Source organism: Atta colombica, unplaced genomic scaffold, assembly GCF_001594045.1.
Source record: "Atta colombica isolate Treedump-2 unplaced genomic scaffold, Acol1.0 scaffold105, whole genome shotgun sequence".
NCBI classification, from domain to species: domain Eukaryota; kingdom Metazoa; phylum Arthropoda; class Insecta; order Hymenoptera; family Formicidae; genus Atta; species Atta colombica.
Window position 1 is genome coordinate 3,281,136 of NW_017259190.1, and position 21,213 is coordinate 3,302,348.

Consider the following 21,213-nt stretch of genomic DNA (forward strand, 5'->3'; position numbering starts at 1 on the left):
TATATATATATTGTCATATATATATATATTAATAATAAATATTCATGCAAAAATTTATTCGAATCTACTTACTTATTTAAAAGCATTGACCTAAAACTGCAGCAAAATGTGACCATTATAAGCCAAATTATTTATTATTTTGCTTTTTACGATTGATTTCGAATATATAATTCATAGGTTATCGTCAAAATTTGTTTAATATTAGCTGATATTGTCTAGTTTCTTAATATTTTTAGCATGATATTGTACAACCAAAACGATTTCAACTGATTTCATCGGTTGAATAAAAAAATCACTAATTGATCCGGAATTTGAACGGAGTCGCCCTCTTCCTTTTCGTCGATCAACGATTAACGTAGTTGGAATTTGCATTTCCGCCACGGACGAAGATTGACGTTCCTTTCTAGCAAGATGGCTCCGAAACCGAAGCCCACGGAAAAGGCAGGTAGGTTTAAAAGTAATTCGTGACGTTCGTTTTTCTTTCTGAGTGCACGTTTTTAAGCTGAAAAGGCGTTTTTCAAAAATCATTAATCAATACAAATGTAACGTATCAACGTCGCGCAGTTCGGGGTTGAGGAACGCGATCCAGAACCATGTGGTCAAATATACGCACATTTTCTTACATCTTGTTTAAAACGATGACGATTCTCAGAAGAACATTTCTTGATTTTTATCCACCGGTTTTTATTCACTGTGTCCGCGAATCTCACCTGCCACATTGCTTGTTCGGCACTAATTGATGTAAGATTCGCATATACCATAACCTATAAAGCCTAATTTACAACGTGCTACAATTTGTTTTTTATTTCTTTTTGCCATTTGCCTTGTTTCTTCGTTTCTTATCTTTCAAGATGAAAATCGATAAACTTTGAGAAAAATAAAATACATGTAACAACACACACACTAAAATTGTCACTAAAATGGTCGCAAAGAGAAGAAAGGAAACAGATAGTCGGTTATGTATTTTGAAACGATATGAAAATTATAAAAGTGAACAAATTCACTAGATGTTGACTGTAATAAAATTATAAATACTCTAGTGATTTTGCTCAATTTTGTAATTTTCATCTCGTTTCAAGATACACAATCGATCAGCAGGAAGCAAAGAGCACATTGTGTAGATAAAAAGATAGACTGGAAAATCAAGAGGTAGAGAATTTTACTTCAAAAGTATTTTTGAGAATAAATTTACTTTAGATCTTTCTTTTTTTTTATGTATCCATTTGACTATTGATCCAGTTCTATATCACTTTCTTTTACAGGTAAGCCTGCAGAGAAGAAGACAGAGAAGAAGGCTGAGAAGAAACCAGCTACAGCAGCAGCATCTACTTCGAAGGTGACAAAGCCTGCGGCCAAGCCTGTGGCTGCAAAGAAGCCAGCAACTGCCAAACCAGCAGCTAAGCCGGCTGCCAAGCCTGCAGCTAAGCCTGTGCTTAAGCTTGCCAGCAAGCCATTGATTAGCAAACCCAAGAAGAATGTACAGGCTACCAAGAAGACTCCAAAGGGTGGAAAACCAGCAACTCCAGTTCAGAAAGCTCTTAAGGCTCAGAAGAAGGTACTTAAAATAGAAACATTTATCTTGCTAATATTTTAATCCAAGGTAAACAAGAAAATTAAAATAATGTTAATTTGGCGACATTAATTATTACTTGAATTTATGTTTTTGTCATAATTTAATCAATTTGGACTTGTTCTCCTTGAGAGACATATTATCTTTTTCAATGATGAATTTAAATGTGGGAATCTCTTTGAATTTCCATGAAAATAACTTTTTAACATAGTACTGAACAATTAACGAGTCTACTATATCAAGAGCAAGAATGTATCAAATATTATGAATTTAATAGTCACATTTACTTTACAGATCTTGAAGGGAGTTCATGGCTCTAGGGTGCGGAAGATTAGGACATCCGTTCACTTCCACAGGCCCAAGACTTTCAGGCCACCTAGAAATCCCAAATATCCGCGCAAATCTGTGCCAAACAGAAATCGGTAGGGTTTACAGAGAGATTCACTCGAAACTTCATAAATAAATGTGTATATATGAATTTATTTTGAGAAATCATTGCATCTTTATGATTTGTATTTCAGTATGGACGCATTCAACATCATAAAATTCCCATTGACGACGGAAGCAGCGATGAAGAAGATTGAGGACAATAATACCTTAGTCTTTATCGTACACGACCACGCCAACAAATATCACATCAAGGCATCGATTAAGAAGCTTTACGATGTCGATGTAGCAAAAGTGAATACTTTGATGAGGCCGGATGGCAGAAAGAAGGCATACGTGCGTCTAACGCGCGATTATGATGCGCTCGATGTCGCCAACAAAATCGGCATCATATAATTTCTATCTCACTTTTTGTTTAAAAATAAAATAACGTCTTGTACTGATATAATAAAAAGATATCAATACGGAGAAAGATTAGATTTTATTTGTTACTTCGCAATCCTTGCTCGAGATAAGTAAACAAAAATTTATAAATTAACGGAGAAGATTTATTTCAGTTTTAAGATACAATTTAATCGACTGAGTGAAAGAAAATATCGACTGTTGATATTTCCTCACTTCTCAAGAATATTGCCATCTGTTGTTAATAGTAGGACATGTATGCTTCCGTCTGATTACATTAGATTAGCTATCTTGACAATGTCAGTGAGAGGCGTCAGCTGAAGTTTAATGGAATAATGGATTGGATACTGTATAGAAACAAAGTAATATGAGGTATAGATATTTATGTTTGAATGCATAAAATGATAATATAAAAGATTCGTATCATAATTATTATATAAAAAATACAAACATATAATATAAACAAGGTAAGTTATTATATGTCAAAGAAATTTTATTGAAAGAAATAAGAATTTCAATATGATTATCATATTTTATAAATTTATAATACATATGTATTAATTATAAAAATTCTACAATTAGAGTGCCTCTAACAATCTTCAAATTGCCGAAGTTACAACTTTAATAAATAAAAATGATCGAGGCACCGACATGGAACTCTAAAAAAGATGAAGGCATCTATAAAGCCGCAGGTGCTATGCATCTACGAAAATACGGAGAATTCTTTGAGAATCTGGTGGAGAAATCCTGGAAGGGTGATTCAACATTACAGTATATTATAGAAGGTCCTTTACGTCTAGTCTACAAATCGACGGAAGATATTGGCATCCTGTCCTTGGTGGAAATGGAGAATAAAGTTCTATCCAAGCTGCTAGCAGCGATAGCAGGAACATGCAGAGAAATCAGATTGCTGAAAGTGGAAGCTGCTGGTTTTTATGCAAAGCTCTTTGCTCATGGAGAAAGGTGCATAGATGACGATCTTATTGGTGTGACTAAATTATTGTCAGATCTCCTAGATCTATCTGTTTTTATCAATCGAATGTCAGCTGTCGTACACTTGACTACTCAACAATTGGCAAGTCTATCCGGCGCCGTCCATGAAATTTATTTACCCGTTCTATTGGAAGGCTTCATAGATCTATTTGTTATCCTTGTAACTCTCGACGAGATCGTCGACGCTCAACCAGCAATATTGGATCAGTGGAAGAAGTACAGAATACATGTGCGTTCTATGATGCATAATCCATCGCAGTTTGATGTCACCAAGACAAAATTGGAAACATTTGATCATCTGCTCAAAGATTTGCAGGAGAAATTGCTACGAAAGAATATGTTTCTAAAGACGATCGAGCATGTGATGGATGTAAATAAAGGTGCAGTCATGAGTGAGCAGATCATCAGTTATCTGAAAAATATAATTACAGATGTGGAGAGTAAATCCAACGACTGTGCCGCATTGAACAAGAACTGGATAAGAGTCAACGTCGGTGTCGTCGTGGTAATAAAGCTGTTCGGCACTTGTGACAAGAAACTGATCAAAAGGGTGCTGGAGACCAACAAGAAATTCTACGCCGTCACATTAGTGGGGAATGTGATGTGGGTGCCTAGTAAGTTTCTCAGCAACATCGTGCCAAAGGAAACTGGCAATACCATAAACTCACAAATTGGCGAAAAGATTCTGCAGGCGAGAACACAAAGATTGTCTGTCACGGTGAACAATCTGATACAACGAGGGACGATCTGGTGCGTGGAGATGCAGAGTATCCTTACAAGGACCAATCTCCAGGTATCAGATATCGGACAAAAGCGTACGTTGCTGATGGATTTGTTGACTTTGCTGTCTCAGATGCGAGAAACTGTTGCATTTGTGACGAATCTGCACGCTTTGCTGTCGAAGCCGATGAGTCGTGGCACAGTACAATTAATTTGCAGACTCGTGGAGTTACAAAAGTCCCTCCAGACGACGTTTTACGCACTCGGGCCGGTTGTAGTGCAATCGCAGGCGCAAGTGCTGCAATACCTAGCTTACTACGTGCTAGTTATGCTGGAAACGGCGCGAAAAGCTCTTGTTCAGAGGGACAAGAGTTACAGCAGGGAACGCTTAGATGCGCTATCGCTGATAGGGCTGAGTATGCGGCTGATAAGTGGTTCAGCGAGCGCAGATAGACGGCTGATAGTGCGTTGCGCATTAGCGTGCGCAACTCAACTGACTGATACTTTCCGCGAAGAAGAAATAGTCAAATTACGGTTCCTGCTGGATAGTTATGATGCCGTGGCCGAGTTGTATGAGCTAGTCGATGAACACAGCGATTATTCGCTCCTGCTGCATCATCAGAACATGCTCCCCGCTTATCTCTCTTCGGTCGTTGACAGCAATACTGGCGTTTACCATATTACACATCTGTTCGCCGCCTTCAACAGCGCCATGAGTGAACAGGAATTCGCTGAGCTGAAGGTAAACCGGATTGCAGAACTCCGGGAGAGCCTAGTGAAGAGTGTATTAAAACCGGCCTGCCACGAAATCGAGATTAGCCTACGGCTGCACGTGCATGCTCATCTTAAACTGGACTCCACGAATCCCTTTAATATTGGCGCGAAAGACGGTAGCAGGGTGGTGCGAGTTCCACCGTTGCCTTTGGCCGAAACCATGGTTTGTACAAAGAGATTTGTCGAACATTACCTGGACGATATGTTTTACAATTTGACAACAGTGGCCCTACACGATTGGAGAACCTATCGGACGATGCATGCGTTAGCCAGTTATAAGATGGGCCTGGACACGGTACAGGACCATCTGCCGACGCAGACTCTTGAACAGGGTCTGGACGCTCTAGAGATAATGCGTAACATCCATGTGTTCGTTTCCAGGTAACTAGAATTGTTAAATATGATAGTATAAGAATTTATGTTATTAACATGTTATTAATATAATATTTAGAAATTTATCAGTATATTCATATTGTTTCATTGTAGATATCTATACAATCTGAACACGCAAACGTTCGTGGAACACAGCAGCAGCAACAAGCATCTAAACACCATCGGCATCCGGCATATCGCTAATTCAATTCGCACCCATGGCACCGGCATCATGAGCACCACGGTAAATTTCGTTTACCAGTTTTTGCGTGTAAAACTGCACACCTTCTCGCAGTTCCTCTTCGACGAACACATCAAGTCGCGATTGATGCGCGATATTAGATTCGTCCGAGCACAACGAGAAGCAGGCGCCGCTCCATACACATACGAACGAGCGGAGAAATTCCAAAAGGGTATCCGAAAACTAGGGATGACTGCCGACGGGCTGAGTTACCTGGATCAGTTTCGTCAGCTGATTACGCAAATTGGCAACGCACTCGGCTATGTGCGGTTGATTCGCTCCGGCGGCCTTCACGCCAGCTCTAATGCAATATCTTTCCTGCCAGATATCGAAAAAACAATGCCATTCGAATTGCTCTGTCGTGGACTAAATTATAGCGCCACAACACAAGCTGCAGCAAGACGGCTGGAGAACGACATCGCTGATCTGGTGCGTAATTTCACCGAGGGTATTCAATACTTCAAGTTGCTAGTCGACGTGTTTGCATCGGCATTTCGTGACACCAAGTCCTATCATCTGCAGCAGTTCTACGCCATCGTGCCGCCACTAACGCTCAGTTTCGTCGACAATTCCGTATCCAATAAAGAGAAGATGTTTAAGAAGAATCAGACCGGCGCAGCTTTCACTGACGATGGCTTTGCCATGGGTATTGCCTATATCAATGCATTGCTCGATCAGAGCGTTGAACTGGACGGCCTTCATTGGTTCAAAACAGTTGAACAGCACATCGCCCAGGAAAAGCTTGTAGCCGAACGCAAGGATGACCACGGCGATGAAAAGCTTCAACAAACCAGGGCGCTCACTCTCCAACGTCTCAATGAAAGAAACGCCGAGTTTCAATTGTTGTACTATAGTCTTTCTGGTGCTAGAGTGTTTTTCAAGCAACCTGATACGTAACACAAGACAATCTGCTCATTTTGATATTTCGATATTGTGCTCTTGGGCCAGTTATCCAAGTCGATTTCACGATTACTAAGAGAGAAGTGGTTAGCACAAATTACGATTATTTAGATAAATGTGCTTTCCATTTCTTTCCTAATTTTTGAATGCAAATGAAATTTTGAATAAATATAATACTCATTCCAACTCTTCCAATTTATTCTCATACGTGTTTGTCATCATAGCACATGTTGTAAATTACTTAGACTGTCTACAATCACTTTTATAAATATTTTCTACATTCACACGATATCGTTACAATAACAAAGCTTTTGTTCAATAAATAATGGCTAGACTGAATGACTAGGTTTTATGTCTAAAAGAGATGCAATTACTACTTGCAATCGCAAGTAGAATCGAAAGGCTGAATGAAGGCATCTAATATTCGTGTAGTGTCTTAAATTTTGAATTTGGCAAATTATTTAGAATAATGCAAAATTTCATGAGAATATAATATAAATCTTCATCCATTTTTTTATCTCTATCTTGACGAATCAATTGTTTATCTCACCAGATCAGATCTCTATTTTCTCGAAAATAGAATTTTCAAAAGAATCATATTTTCTTTCCAATCCAGATCGATGTTGCGCTTTTTTTAAATTTTCAATAAACTATTGTGGCTAATTAACATTGACGCACTATCGGTGTACGATGCACATGAACATATATATACAACATCAATTACTTTCGTAGCCGTACATGCTAGAAAGCAAGACGCATTGCGTATTTTGCGTACAATAAAAATTTTATTTGTTTTACTCATTACGCTTAAGTAAAACAATGATGACTGTTATTAATTTGAATTAAGTATTTTTCCAATATCAGTGATAAAAAATTCTATCGAAATTATCGCTCGATAGATTTCTGTAAAACTTTCTTGCGTCAGTCTTCAAACGATTATACGCAATAATATGCAGTAATAGTAATACGGATAATCGCAAGCAACGTACAACAAAATATAAAATCTATTAAAATAAACTTTACGTCACAACATCGTAAAATATCACACTGAATTTATCAGAAACAGATCTGCGTCTTTACTAGAAAATACATTAAGATTAATTAACGCACTAAGATTGATTAATGCTTTAAGATTAATTAATTCCTATGTATATCTGCATGATTACCGAGATACGGTTTTTTGATAATTTTTTTTTATCGTTTCAAGCGTTTTACTCGATATCCATTCTATTCGGTGAATCTTTGTTTCACTGACGCACCTTTAAGTTAAAACCTTGTAATTCCATTATCTCTACAGCTAATTGTCAACCATCAAGTGAGCTATAAACCTGAATCGCTAATTAATTTATATCTTACACGACCCTGATAGTTATCTCGTCTATCGCAAGTCACGACATAGATATGCTTCTTTCCGTGACATATGACATCTAAATTAAGCTGCAAATGTCGTTGAATTTGCCGTCTCACGATGACGAGAAACAAGAACAAATATTCCAGCAGGATCGTATAGATATAGATCTCTCTTTAGGACTGAGGTTTGGACGATTCTTCCGGATCCAAAAGATCGTCGCAAGAAGCTGTCGGTGGTAACAATTGTCTGCCGCCGCGTTTCTTACTGCGAGTGAACACCTTCGTAAGTTGCGCGAATTTACGTCGGGATACTGCAAAGGTTTTCATTATTAGAAAAATAACAATATATATATATACATATATATATACATATATATATATATATATATATATATATGTATGTATGTATATATAACTTTTATGTATATATAACTTTTATATAACTTAAATGATAGTTTTTCAATTCATTACTTACGTTTGCCCATATTTTTCAGTCTTTCTTTGAATAGATCCTCGTCATCGTGACCGGTCTGGTTGCTACACTTCTCCAGCTTTGAGTCTACAAGAGAAAGAAAACATTCCATTTTCTCTTTTGAACTTCCTTGCAGTCTCCTCAATTCTTTACCATGTTCTAATGTAGACAGGAAATCTTCATTCCAACGAAGCTCCGCCATGAACTCCTCATTCTGCAAAAACATAGCGATCCTCTCGTCCTCTAGCATAGTATTCTCTTGCAAATATGCCGAGTCGATGCCATCATCAGATATTTGCTGGGGGAGCCTTAGAAAGGTGTCCGGCAATGGTCCCAACAGTGGAGGCTGCCATTTTTGAACGCTGCTTCTTAATGCTGCTTTGCTCGAGTCTTTCCTGGGTGACTTCGCAGTTACTTGGTTTGGAAGCTCTTCCTTCTGTTCCAGCTCACTCCTGATTTTCTCGTTCTCATTGTCAGTACTCATGGTAAGCAATTGGTCGATTGTGGTGTCCACAGCTCCCTGATTGGATCTTAGTACAGCCTGCAAATATATAATAAAATACAAATATATTCCTAGAATAAAACCACATAATAGTAGCTACATTATGTATTTATATCAATGATTCATTTTCTTGATTTAATTTAGGCTGCTTTTGTTATAATTCTATCTTTCTTACGTAACAATGATAAAGATAAAACGAAGCTTATATAATGTATAAATATCTAAACCAAATGCAGCCATATTCTTAGTCTTATTTTAATTAATCTTCATTTAATTAGAACTAGAAAAGAATAAAAAAAGTTAATCAAATTTGAATTTAATTTAAATTAGTAGAAATGGATTTGGCATGTCGATACTTCTCTCACCTCTATCACATCATCATCCATCTGTGGAAACATGTTTTTAAAGTCGGCCATCGCCTGATAAAACTCTAGCGTTGTTTGTTGCTGTTGCTGCTGCTGCTGTTGCTGCTGCTGCTGCTGTTCCGTGGCAGAGGCCATGGTGAAGTTTCTGGAACGACTAAGCTGCCAATACAATCAGAGTTAATATGATTTTTTTATATCAAACGCACAGCATGTATGCATACAAAGACATACAATGATCTTCTGACGTTTCTCAAGTAATGACAACAGCGAGAGCATCGCCCATGCCTGCAAATACCGGTCTTTGCGTCGTTGCTTCTTCGTACGTGTCAATCAGCAAAATTAGCACAATGTCATCTTTCAGACGGTTAATCGATAAAATACACAGCGTGTTTAGAATATGTCTCGCCGGCTTACGTCATGTCATGCAGACATACGTCAAAAAGTCAGTCGAGAACACCGTAAAGATGTCAACTGTCAAAATCCACAACCGCTCTCAACCTTCGGCCTTTATGAAACCAGGACTAAAGAAACTTCAGATCGTTCACCGCTCGTATAACTGGACTACTCATATATGCTTCGTGATTGGCTGGCCACTGTGTGTAGTTAGTATTTCTATAATTATTGCAGAAAATACTACTACTGTATCCTTGCAAGAAATAGTTCTCTTTCTAAATTGTCTTAAATAATATCTAAGGAGATCCTAAAATCGTCTGTTTTATCGATTCAGGAACTTAATTAACACATACGATTTGCGTGTCACGTAATACTTATCTTATTTATCAATATTGCATGCAACATATATAAAAATTTTCCAACTATCTTTCTTATTAGATATGTAAGTTTAATTCTGAGGAATTCAGTTTGTTTATGTAATTCCTTTTTATGTAGTCCAAATCAAGAGTATTTTATATGTAAAAGTATAAAAGTTATATATAAAGAAAATATTGTTAACAGTCGACATCAGGAGCCGATAATAAAACTGTTTTTCAATTTTTTTCGTTCTTGGCATAAAGTCGAAGTTTTGAATACCGACGAGACACTATTAAAGACCGTCAACCCTGCGTAAATTTTCAGCGGTATAAAAAGGGCCCCAAGGGCCCAAAGGTAATTGAAGAATGCTATTATCGATAATTGTAAAAAATATAAATTTATTATTAACATAAATATTTGGCTCATACATTATTAAATTCATGATTTTTTATTATATAAATATTTCATAAATATGTATATTTGTAAAGTTATAATATTCTATATATTGTAGAAAAATTACAATTTTTTCTCTGCAATTATCATCTCTGTTGATAATTAAACTTTGACGATCACTGAAATTACAATTTTAAAGAAAAATCGAGTATTATTAAATTCTAAATGCATAAATACGTCTATTAAACTAATAAATAAATTAAAATTAATACAATATTATCAGTTTTTAACTCTTAATTATTTCAATATTCACAAGGACGCGAACTTCCGCAAGGATATCAATCTTTAATAATATCTCGTCGGTGATTTGAATTAAATTATACTTTATACAATTGTGGAAAAGTTTTAAATTTGAAAGGTAGAAGTTAGAAAAATACTTACTTGAAAAAGAATTTTTCTTGAACGGTTTTTGTGATTGATTTATGATATCTTAAAACTGCATTTGAGAAGGTTTTTATGGGCCTTCTACAATAAGTCATTAGTCATAAAGTAGAAACTAAAAATTAACGACTGTGATTAGTCAATTTTTACCTTCTGTCTTCTGATTTATGATTAACGACTTATTGTAGAGGCTAATAAAGTTATAATCTGATTATGAATATCGATCGTAAATCATTCTATTTTATACACTAAATGCACGACTCTGTATTATCAAGCTCAATCGTTAAAGCATGTCTCTTTTCCATCTCGACCGCTGAAACAGCAAACGCGTGGGCGATCGAGAATGGACGTAACGGAACAAATGAACAATCAGCCGGTGCCGCGCGCGTTCTTCTCTTCTAATAACGTGGGAATTGGTGGAAATGCACGTCGCGCATTCGTTGTGTGCGGTAGTGTGGTCTGTGAGATGACAATGAGCGATGTGCCGGGATCACTCGTTACGCGTGCATACGTAATACATGCATAATTGTAAATCGTGAATCGTGAACATTCGTGAGGAGTGGTGAGGGTGAGGTGATTCGTCGTGCGACGACGGTCAGATAGATCTTGCGCCTCGTCTCGAGTGGAAATCAGCAATTGTGGGAGGCTGCCAAGCTTTGCTGAATTTTGTTTCTTCATTGTGAAAATACCGCAGGTACGACCGATACCACGATGAGCCGACGTGATAGACGATTTTGCGTACAGTATAAATAAGAAAAAAAGGAATCCTTGTGAAAGGCCGGAGTTCACCGGAGATCTCGCGCGTTATTGGCGCCCACCGCCCGGCGCCTCTCTCATCGCGTGGTTAACGATTCCCAGAGAGCGCGACATTAAATTCGTAAGATAGTTAAGATTCCTGAGATTCCAAGATGTATCATAAGCTAAAGTTCGAGGTGGAATACCTAACGGATGAGCATCTCACGGGGTTTGAGAGTTATAAGGTGAGCTGATTTTGAATATACTTTTCATACGTTCAGATTATTGATTTGAAGAAATTATGAATATATATGAATACGTTAAGTTTTATAATACATACAATTACAACATGTGTATACCTTAAGTCATAAAATTATTTTATATTTTATAATATATATTAAACTTTTCTCAAATACACATAAAACTTTATTGAAATAATTGAAATAATATTTTATGCTCTCAATGTTTAGCTTTATTACTAAATCATTTTGAATATATTATGATTTCAGTATAGCTCCTTGGACACAAGTCCCCTGAGCGTGTATGTTATGCATCCCTTTTGGAACAAAGTAGTACAGGTATTACTCTGCTTCAGTGATGAAACAATTGTTATAAAATTCTTCTTTTTAATCTATATATTTTGTAGAGTAGTGTTCTGCAGTAGAACAAAATGATTTTTTTATATAGTATTTTTATTATAAAATAATCATTCCATCTTGTGTTTTAGTATTGTCCAAAGTGGGTTGCTCCAAATGTACTAACTTTCTCTGGATTCCTTTTTACCGTGCTAAACTTTATGCTATTTGCGATTCATGACTACTACTTCTATGCGTCCAGCGATGACAAGCCGGAATATCCTCCAATATCACGATGGGTTTTTGCCATGGCTGCTTTTAACATTTTTATGGCATATACGCTTGGTACGTGCATTTGGTGCTTGATATATAATTTTAATATTAACATGTAGGAGTTAAGGGTGTAAAAGTATATATATATATATATATATATATATATAGATACATATATCAATTATAAGTTCAAGAATATCGCGTATGTTTACTGAATAATTATGTACATATGTTTAAATAAACTAATGTTAATCATCTATGTCATTTTGCTCGTGTTTTTAGATGCTCGTGTTTTTATTTTAATATATTGAATATACATATATATGCATATTTATACACACACATGCACATGCACGCACGCACACAGGCACGCGCGCACACACACACACACACACACACACACACACACACACACACACAACACTATCTCAAAATAATATAGCAAGATAGTTCTTGAAAAAAAAGTAAACAAGTTGCAGAGTTGGCAACGTTACGTTCTTTTTCCTAAAAAGTAACTTGTTATGTCACTCAAAATGTATCGAGTCGTTACTTTTTTTTCTTGATTCTAATAGAATATTATATAGCATTTTTCATTGGCAGAAGTTGTGCGCACTCAATGCACATTAAAACCGTTGTACACAACTCTAATCTAAATGTAAAAATGAGATATCTGAGAGATATCATAAAATGCTTAAAGTATATTTTATCAAATAACATAATAAAATGTATTGAGAATCTCGCAGTTTAACTCGTTCCTATTATATATATTTTTATTAACCTATATACATCTTTACGTCGATTGTACAGCGGCTTTAAAGTGCACTGAATGTGTATCAGTTCTACTAATAAAAAACGCTATTATATAGCAAACGCTATTATATGCAGATTCTTGCGGTAACAATAAAAAAGATGGAAGAATTCTGTTTTTAGTAGAGGAAAATATTAAAAAGACTGATAAATATGTATATGTATATATACTCTAGTTATGATTAAAACTTTTACATGAATAGAAATAAAATAACGATAAAAGTAACTAATGAAATCGTTACCATTACCTCAAAAATTTAACTGCGTTACATGAATGTTATTTAGAAGAAAATGTAACATCATTACTCAAATGTTACCAATAAAAGTAATGTGTAACAGTAACGACATTACAAATAACGCGTTACTTGCCAACTCTGACAAGTTGTTTATAAATTTTTATTTTGAGCAATAGTTTTTGAATATAGATGTTTATATGTTACAGATTATTTCACTTGAGTAATGAGTCACTTTTTAGATAACATTGTTCATAAGTAGGTGACTTATAGTCTGTAGTTAGTTATATTAATACCTTTATTATCTTAAAAATTATTGTTAAAAATAAAAATTCACAATTAATACTTTTACATTAACTTAATTTTTCGAGAATTTTCTTGCTATATAGTATTTTAAGTGAATTTCGGGACACCTTGTGCGTGCGTGCGTGCGTGCGTGCGTGCGTGCGTGCGTGCGTGCGTGCGTGCGTGCGTGCGTGCGTGCGTGCATGCGTGTGTAATAATAATTAAGATAATATTTTTGTAAATTATGAAAATCTATCTTTTGCATTTGAATAAATACACGAACTTATATAAAATAGAATAATAAATTTAAATATTAAGCAATGGATGAGAAAATAATAAACATAATTTTATCAAGAGAAATATGTATATAAATTATGGTACAGTTATTATGATACACTTTCTTGATTACAACAATAATCTAATTTCGTTTATAATCATTATATTGCAGATGGGATAGATGGCAAACAGGCAAGACGCACACAAACGTCCGGTCCCTTAGGGGAACTATTTGATCACGGTTTAGATAGTTGGACTGCCATGTTGATCACAGTGTGTATGTACTCAGTCTTCGGCAGAACAGATCATAGCGTCTCGCCGCTACGAATGTACTTTATACTGTGGAATGTATTCATTAATTTCTATCTAAGTCATTGGGAGAAATATAACACAGGTGTACTGTTTCTTCCCTGGGGATATGATGCTTCCATGCTGGTAAGTTTGCTATGAAGAAATATGATTTTTAATGTAAAATAATATTTTTTTCATATTACTAATTGACTTTCGTTATTTCATCAATGCCAATCTCTGCTAATTTACATCAATTTTTTATTGATTTTATAGGCAACCGTTATTGTATTTACACTTACTAGCATAGGTGGACACGAAGCCTGGAAATTTGAATTGCCAGGTGGTATATCGGCGGGAATGATGTTTGAAATGTTATTTTATGTTAGTGCACTTGTGTCCAACTTACCAGTCGTTATTTGGAATATATACAAGTGAGTTCATTTTATCGTTGTAATAAATAATACATGTTTAAAAATTATTGTTGTGTACTAAAATATTTGTTGGATAAAAACGAAATGGATCTGAAATTTTTTTTTGTGATAATTAATTTTTTTTTCATGATAATAAATATTAATAAAGTATTCTATATTCAATTATCTAGTTCTCTCTTATTTTTAAAAAGCTCATTTTATTTAAAACAAAATTTGAATAAAAAGTTTTACGTTAATATAATTATCTTTTGAATTATTTTGCAGATCATACAGAGATAAGACCGGAAAAATGCGGACGTTTCCAGAGGCTATACGGCCTTTAGTGCCTTTAGTTTTATTCTTTATAATTTCCACATTCTGGATAATGCACTCTCCAAACAATATTCTAGAAAAAGATCCGAGAATAATATACTTTGCCATCGGCACTATTTTTTCCAATATATGCGTAAGAAATGCATAGATATATTTAACTTAGTAATTTTTTTATTTCTCGCATATTCATTGTATTCATGTAAACGATGTTTATCTTGCAGTGCCGATTGATCGTATCACAAATGAGTAATACTAGATGTGAGATATTACCGTGGTTACTATTGCCAATCGCAGTGGCCGCTGTTCTTTCATTTATCTTGCCAAGCATAGATTTGGAAATTATGTATTTAGTTTCTGTAGTGGCCTTAGTGGCACATATTCATTATGGCACTTGTGTGGTAAGTTTAACGTGACATATTATGATTATAATTATAATATTAATGTATTTTCAATTAGATATATATTTAGAAAGAGATCTGCAGTTAATGATAATTATTACTTATATTTTTATAATTTATAATTTATAATATTTATATTCTTTCTGTTATGCTAACATGATCGGTTTTGTAATTACAGGTACGTCAAATGTGCCGTCATTTCCGTATTCAGACTTTCTCCATAAAAGATCATTCCGAATGACTACTTGCCGACGATGCATGCTAAGAACGAAGAGACAAAGAAAAGGTCGATAAAAACTGACACGGAAAAGCAAGCAGGGAGAAGAGATCTGACACACACATATACGAACTTTTCTTAGGATTAATCACGAGGCATTAACATTTATGACAAAACATCTTTCGAACAGCTAAGAAAGGGAAATTATTAAATCACGTTTTTATGAGAATGTGTGCCATTCACGCGAAATACGATAGTAATGCTGCTCGCAGAGATTTGATAGCACCATTTTATTCTATATATCTATAAAAAAAAAAAGAAAAGTGTGTCTGCTAGATATTGCCTATTTATTTCTATACAATAACAAAATTGTCCGAAATGCGTTTGACTATTTACTGTGATATACTTATCCTTATCACCGCTTTATCTCCAAGAGCAGCGGTTCGTCCATAAACATTCTCTTCATCATAATATTCTGCTGGGCTTACATATAATATGTGTGTACAAATACTTTTTCTTTGAATGCTGCCGAGCTCATTGAGCAGTGAACTAAAAATGTACCTCTTCGTTTTCGACATGTATCGTCCCTCGGACGTTATTAATCAATGACTAATAATATTGTATCTAGCTATTTTTTTCTTTTTCTCTTTTTTATTAATGTTTGGAAAATTATTTAAATTATTGGCAATAAATATATATATATATTTTTTTTGATTGTAAAACATCGTGTACTTTAAGATGCATTTAAAAAATAATGTGTACGTTAAGTAAGAAAGGATCGAATGCGTAATTATATCGAGTTTATGTATCGAGTGTACATTTGCGTTATATAAAATATGTGTACAAATTATTATATGATTATCTTGTATAATTTTCATAAATTGTAAAATTCTGCTACAATGGAATGTAGCAACTAGAACTAGTTTCTCTCTTTTCTGTTTGTCTCACAGTTGATCGCAATTGTAGATACATCACAAAGTAATGTTTTCCAAGTGTATGTAAAATAAAATTAACATGTATTAAAAGAAGAAATTTAGATGATAATAATGAAAATGTCAGTTTCTTTTCAATGTGGATTTAATATCTTTCAAGCTTATATATAAACTTTGTTGGACTATATACATACGTAATATATTACAATGTAATATTGCAAGACACCGAAGAATATTACGAAATAAACAATATTTTTACAAATGAAGCCGTGTGCTATATCTATCATTATCTTGAGTTTAGGAAATCAGTCTTTATTTTGGCGCGCTCTTCCGGAGGTGGCAGGTACGGTTCGATATCTTTCAATTTGCGCTCATGTTGTACAGAAGCCTGTAAGGAAAATAATCCTAATGAAGATATCATTTTGTGGATATGGAGCATTTTCTAGCAAGATATAAATGATAAGGTGTTTTTCATTTAACATCACAAGTGTTCTGTCCCTGGTATTATTGAATATCAAGGAAGATAGAAATGATATTTGTATCGACTTGTATCACTATTCACTTGTAAACAAAAATCATCCACAATTGAATCCTTCCATCTTTATTTAACATTAGCAAACAATAAGAATGAAATGATGCATTGCATTAATTGTCTTTTGATAAAAAACGTCCATGAATTTGTATCTTCATGGATTGCAGAAGGAAAATTACCCAGAAATCTTTACAATTCCTGTAATTGACGAAATATGGCTGGCATGTCTCATGAGAGTTTCCTTTACCAGAACTGAGGCATTTCAGAGACAAGAGATACTCCTAGAAATTGAGAAAAACGCAACATGTTAACAACGCTTTGGTTTTCTACCAACAGTATTTTCTTTTATCTACATTTTCTTAGCTACGCTTTTTCTTCGGCTTTTCTCGATACATAAGCATATACTTGTATCGCTATAAAAAGGAATACCGACAATGTGTTCATGCAACGTTCGATAATTATAAAACAATAAATTATTTAGATACCTTGTAACAAGGATTGTCCGTTTCTTGATTACGTCGTAATGTATGCCTACTTGTGATATCTCTTTGTTTTGTAACACCATTTGAATCTCTTCCTGTATCCATTTTGTCGACAGAAAAGAGATCACGAGAAAAGAGTTTACATATAAACAAATACAATTTCTTCCGAAAGTCAGCGGAAGTGTAGCTACATATTGCACTTTTCGCATCCAAGATGAAATAGTTACACAATTATAAGAAACACGAGGCATAAGAAAATCAACCAATCAGAGTTTATTTCATGGAAAGGAAGGAAATAAAGGACTTTGATTGGTACATTTTCTTATGCATTACGTGTTATACGTTATGCAAGAGTGTTCCATTTAAATTCTAAGAAAAAGAGAAAGGAAGAAAAAGTGCGAAAAGTTCAGCTGTAAATGCCTGTAAAACGTAAATAAAACAGCTGTAAAGAACAGATTTGAAGAGAATCATGAGAATTTTATTATTTCCTTCTTGACAGTAATACAAAACAAATGATTAATTTCAGTGTCAATGAAATTCAGTTGAAATTTTTATACTTTTTGACGTTTCTGTCACAATGGTGACAAGTCCGCATCACGCACGTGGTCGCACGTTGCGATGGTTTTGAGGTTAGGTTGACGTTTAACCGACAGTCTCAAGTTTCAAGAAAATTATGGGATACACTTGTTAATTGCGCGAGTGAAATAAAAAGCTGAGAAAAACTTTTCTCTCGGGATGGAAGTTAGCGTAGGCGACGTGGTGATGCCGGGCGATAGTTTAACGAATATCACGTCATTCAAAAAAGAAAACAAAAACGAGAAGGAGATCGTAATCCTGGGCCCTGGACTGCGTCGTGAAGACGATGCCGTTCTCATTTGTAAAGCGGGTGTTCTGAGGAAACGCGAGCCGGCCGTCTACTATGTGGATAGCTATCAGAAACGGTACAGAACATATAAAATATCATTTTTAGAAGAATAAAATGATATTCATGTCGACTGTGTTTCCTAAAAGGAAAGCAGTTTATGCTTACCATTTAGTGATATCATCTGTTTACCATTTAATGATATAAATCAACATAAATATCATTCTATCTTTTTTGACTTAAGTCTTGACATTGAGTAAGATAGAACTTGTGTCAAATTGCCGATTTGTGTCAAATGGAAAATACTCTTATCTCTTGCTGAAAAGCATCTTGTAACACAGTTATACTGAATCTATAAGATCCATTTAATTTAAAGACACTAATTAATTTTAAAGAACTAAAATAATATTGTATAAAAAGAGAATATTAAGTACATTTTAATAAGAATAATTAAAACTTGCTGTAACATAAAGAAAATTGAATATTTTTGATAAAGAGATTTAGAATTGAGTGAGTAGGTAGACTATCAGTTTTGGAGGACTCATTAATATGAATTCATAAAATACATGAATTTTCTTTTTTCATTTTACATTAAATACGCATGTAATTCAATCCAATATCTTCAACAAAAATAGAGTTTACTTGGACCAAGCTTCAGTTAACTTAATTCTTAAACAATAAATGAAAACATGAGTAATTAAGAGCCTAAATTCGCAGTAATTGCCTGTATTTTCATTTATTGTTTAATTTTTATCTCAAGAGCCCAACTTTAATTATTCTTTGTTAACTTAATTCTCCTTTTTTTGTTTATCCATTTTGAATTATTCTTTATTTTACACATACTTTATTTTACAGATACATTCCCAGTCGAGGCGAGAACATCGTTGGTATAGTGACGCAAAAAAGTGGCGACATTTATAAAGTAGATATTGGAGGCAGCGAACAGGCGACACTATCTTATTTGGCTTTTGAGGGAGCCACGAAGAAAAACCGACCTGATATACAAATCGGCGATTTGGTGTATGGTAAATTGCTAGTCGCCAGCAAGGATATGGAGCCGGAATTAGTATGTGTGGACTCCCATGGCAAGGAAAATGAACTCGGTATGCTCAGTTCAGATGGCATGATGTTCACCTGCTCGCTGAGTCTCATAAGAAAATTACTCAATCCGGAGTGTCCATTGTTCAGGCTACTTGGAAGGAATCAGGCGTACGAACTTGCTGCTGGGATGAATGGCAGGATATGGATCAAGGCGCGATCGATTCAAGAGACAATAGCCGTGGCAAACGCTATTCTAGCGGCGGAATTCATGGTACCTAGTGAAATGCAAAAACTCTGTTCCAAAATCGAGAAAATATTATTTCTTGCAGCTTAACGTGACTTTGAGGAAAATTTATTTGGATGGATTATTAATGCAAAAGATTAGCATCGAAGATTCGATGCTTTTTTTTTCATATAACTTAGTAATTAGAATAATACCTTAAATCAACTCGAATGCGTTTTAAAGCCAGTTCCATCTTGGCATGTAAAATAATGACTACTTGCTTATCAATGACAGTTACATTTATTGTAATATTTGCAATAAATTCTGTAAATAAATCTGGAAGAGTTTTCTTAATTGATATTTTATGTGTAAGAATAATATAGAGTGAGACAACCATTTGTGACAACCTGATGAATTAAAACTATAGGTACAATTATCACTAAAAGATGTTATTGTATGAATGTACATACAGCGGAAGCGATGAGTACATGATTGTACAAGATATTAGCATGAAACAATATAATTTAATGTATTAAAAGAAAAGAAGACTCGCTTCGTAGGAAATTCAATGTTTAATTTCGCTTTAACAAAAGAAACTTGATGACATTCGGGTATTACACATAGATATCGTATTACACTAGTGATTGCAGACAGTATCGATATAAGGATACGGAGTGCAGAGCGCTGCTAATTATGATAATTTTCATTACGTCTCGCTGATATGTGCCTAGTGTAATGCTCTCTTCGGCTTGTGCTTCGAGCCGTGCGCGACTATATACGATGTTTGTAACAGTCTAGAACAGTGACGGTATTTGCACTCAAGCACAACCATTACTTTCATCTTACAAAATATTACTCGGAAAACAATATCTAATCCAGTGAATATATCATTACGTTTTCGCAAAATTTCCATTTAATCAAAGATTGCATAGCATCTTTGTATTTAGTGGAATGTATTCACTGCCATCGCTTTCTAACTACGCGTATACATATAAGAAAATCATTGGCAAAACAATCTCAAAAACATTATTCTTGCTGTTAATAAAGAGAAAGTTAATGAAGTAAAATTAATATTACCTTCTTTTTATCACTAAGTAGATGTCATGTTTTACAAAATTAATACTATCTTCTTTTTAACTCTGAATATACATTAAGTTTTATAAAATGATTTTGAGACATCGAAAAGTCCATATGATTTTCTAATTATTGACATCACATAGAGAATGTTTTTGCGCCAATTCAAACAATAACAACTTATCGCTAGATACATATATACTACTGTTGACTAAGATTTTGACAGTGAAATAATATATAATACAATTGTAATATCAATTAAAAAGAAAGAAAAACAATAAGTATACATAAACGCAACAGAGTATATCTACGCAAAAAAAAAAAAAACGATAAAAGATCTAGCAAACAAAAACAATAAGTATTAATAACAGAAGTATATTATTAAAGCTCAACTATTCTTTTTTGGTCATTTATGGCCCCTACTTCATCTCACAACGCCATACTAAAATAAAATTCTATGACACACATCTAAATGCTACAAAAGAGTACACCGTGACACCTTTCAGGATCGGATTTTTCTTCAGTATCTACATCACAGATCTAAAAAAAATTCAACAGATCTTCACAAAAAAGCAAAAAAATTTAATTCTTTTTAAAAAAAA

The 21,213-nt window shown here is 34.5% G+C and overlaps 6 protein-coding genes across 7 annotated transcripts; 4 read left to right on the forward strand and 2 right to left on the reverse strand.

Annotated features, from left to right (window-relative positions):
• Positions 1 to 360: 360 nt before the first annotated feature.
• LOC108688953 (60S ribosomal protein L23a) lies at positions 361 to 2,429 on the forward strand. Its single transcript, XM_018195518.1, has 4 exons — positions 361 to 445; positions 1,263 to 1,555; positions 1,865 to 1,992; positions 2,092 to 2,429. The coding sequence occupies exons 1-4, from the start codon at positions 412 to 414 to the stop codon at positions 2,351 to 2,353; spliced, it is 717 nt and encodes a 238-aa protein (XP_018051007.1). The 5' UTR covers positions 361 to 411; the 3' UTR covers positions 2,354 to 2,429.
• Positions 2,430 to 2,675: 246 nt separating this feature from the next.
• On the forward strand, positions 2,676 to 6,395 carry LOC108689029 (WASH complex subunit 7). Its single transcript, XM_018195623.1, has 3 exons — positions 2,676 to 2,731; positions 2,942 to 5,227; positions 5,333 to 6,395. Exons 2-3 carry the CDS (start codon positions 2,994 to 2,996, stop codon positions 6,354 to 6,356), a joined length of 3,258 nt encoding a protein of 1,085 aa, XP_018051112.1. The 5' UTR covers positions 2,676 to 2,731; positions 2,942 to 2,993; the 3' UTR covers positions 6,357 to 6,395.
• Positions 6,396 to 6,575: 180 nt separating this feature from the next.
• Positions 6,576 to 9,554, reverse strand: LOC108689158 (CUE domain-containing protein 1). 2 transcript variants are annotated; one of them, XM_018195818.1, is made up of 5 exons: positions 9,280 to 9,554; positions 9,049 to 9,202; positions 8,335 to 8,722; positions 8,185 to 8,268; positions 6,576 to 8,020 (listed from the first exon to the last, which is right to left on the reverse strand). In XM_018195818.1, exons 2-5 carry the CDS (start codon positions 9,181 to 9,183, stop codon positions 7,884 to 7,886), a joined length of 744 nt encoding a protein of 247 aa, XP_018051307.1. In that variant the 5' UTR covers positions 9,184 to 9,202; positions 9,280 to 9,554; the 3' UTR covers positions 6,576 to 7,883. The 2 variants fall into 2 exon arrangements, with proteins under 2 accessions (XP_018051307.1, XP_018051298.1); XM_018195809.1 differs by having other exon boundaries at positions 9,049 to 9,207.
• Positions 9,555 to 11,531: 1,977 nt separating this feature from the next.
• Positions 11,532 to 16,506, forward strand: LOC108691410 (ethanolaminephosphotransferase 1). Its single transcript, XM_018199154.1, has 8 exons — positions 11,532 to 11,612; positions 11,877 to 11,945; positions 12,095 to 12,287; positions 13,989 to 14,251; positions 14,381 to 14,538; positions 14,803 to 14,983; positions 15,072 to 15,248; positions 15,427 to 16,506. Exons 1-8 carry the CDS (start codon positions 11,541 to 11,543, stop codon positions 15,487 to 15,489), a joined length of 1,176 nt encoding a protein of 391 aa, XP_018054643.1. The 5' UTR covers positions 11,532 to 11,540; the 3' UTR covers positions 15,490 to 16,506.
• A 150-nt stretch (positions 16,507 to 16,656) lies between these two features.
• On the reverse strand, positions 16,657 to 17,625 carry LOC108691417 (coiled-coil-helix-coiled-coil-helix domain-containing protein 7). The gene is made up of 3 exons (XM_018199167.1): positions 17,415 to 17,625; positions 17,109 to 17,210; positions 16,657 to 16,785 (listed from the first exon to the last, which is right to left on the reverse strand). Exons 1-3 carry the CDS (start codon positions 17,514 to 17,516, stop codon positions 16,684 to 16,686), a joined length of 306 nt encoding a protein of 101 aa, XP_018054656.1. The 5' UTR covers positions 17,517 to 17,625; the 3' UTR covers positions 16,657 to 16,683.
• A 340-nt stretch (positions 17,626 to 17,965) lies between these two features.
• LOC108689303 (exosome complex component RRP40) lies at positions 17,966 to 21,213 on the forward strand. Its single transcript, XM_018196029.1, has 2 exons — positions 17,966 to 18,352; positions 19,129 to 21,213. Exons 1-2 carry the CDS (start codon positions 18,147 to 18,149, stop codon positions 19,646 to 19,648), a joined length of 726 nt encoding a protein of 241 aa, XP_018051518.1. The 5' UTR covers positions 17,966 to 18,146; the 3' UTR covers positions 19,649 to 21,213.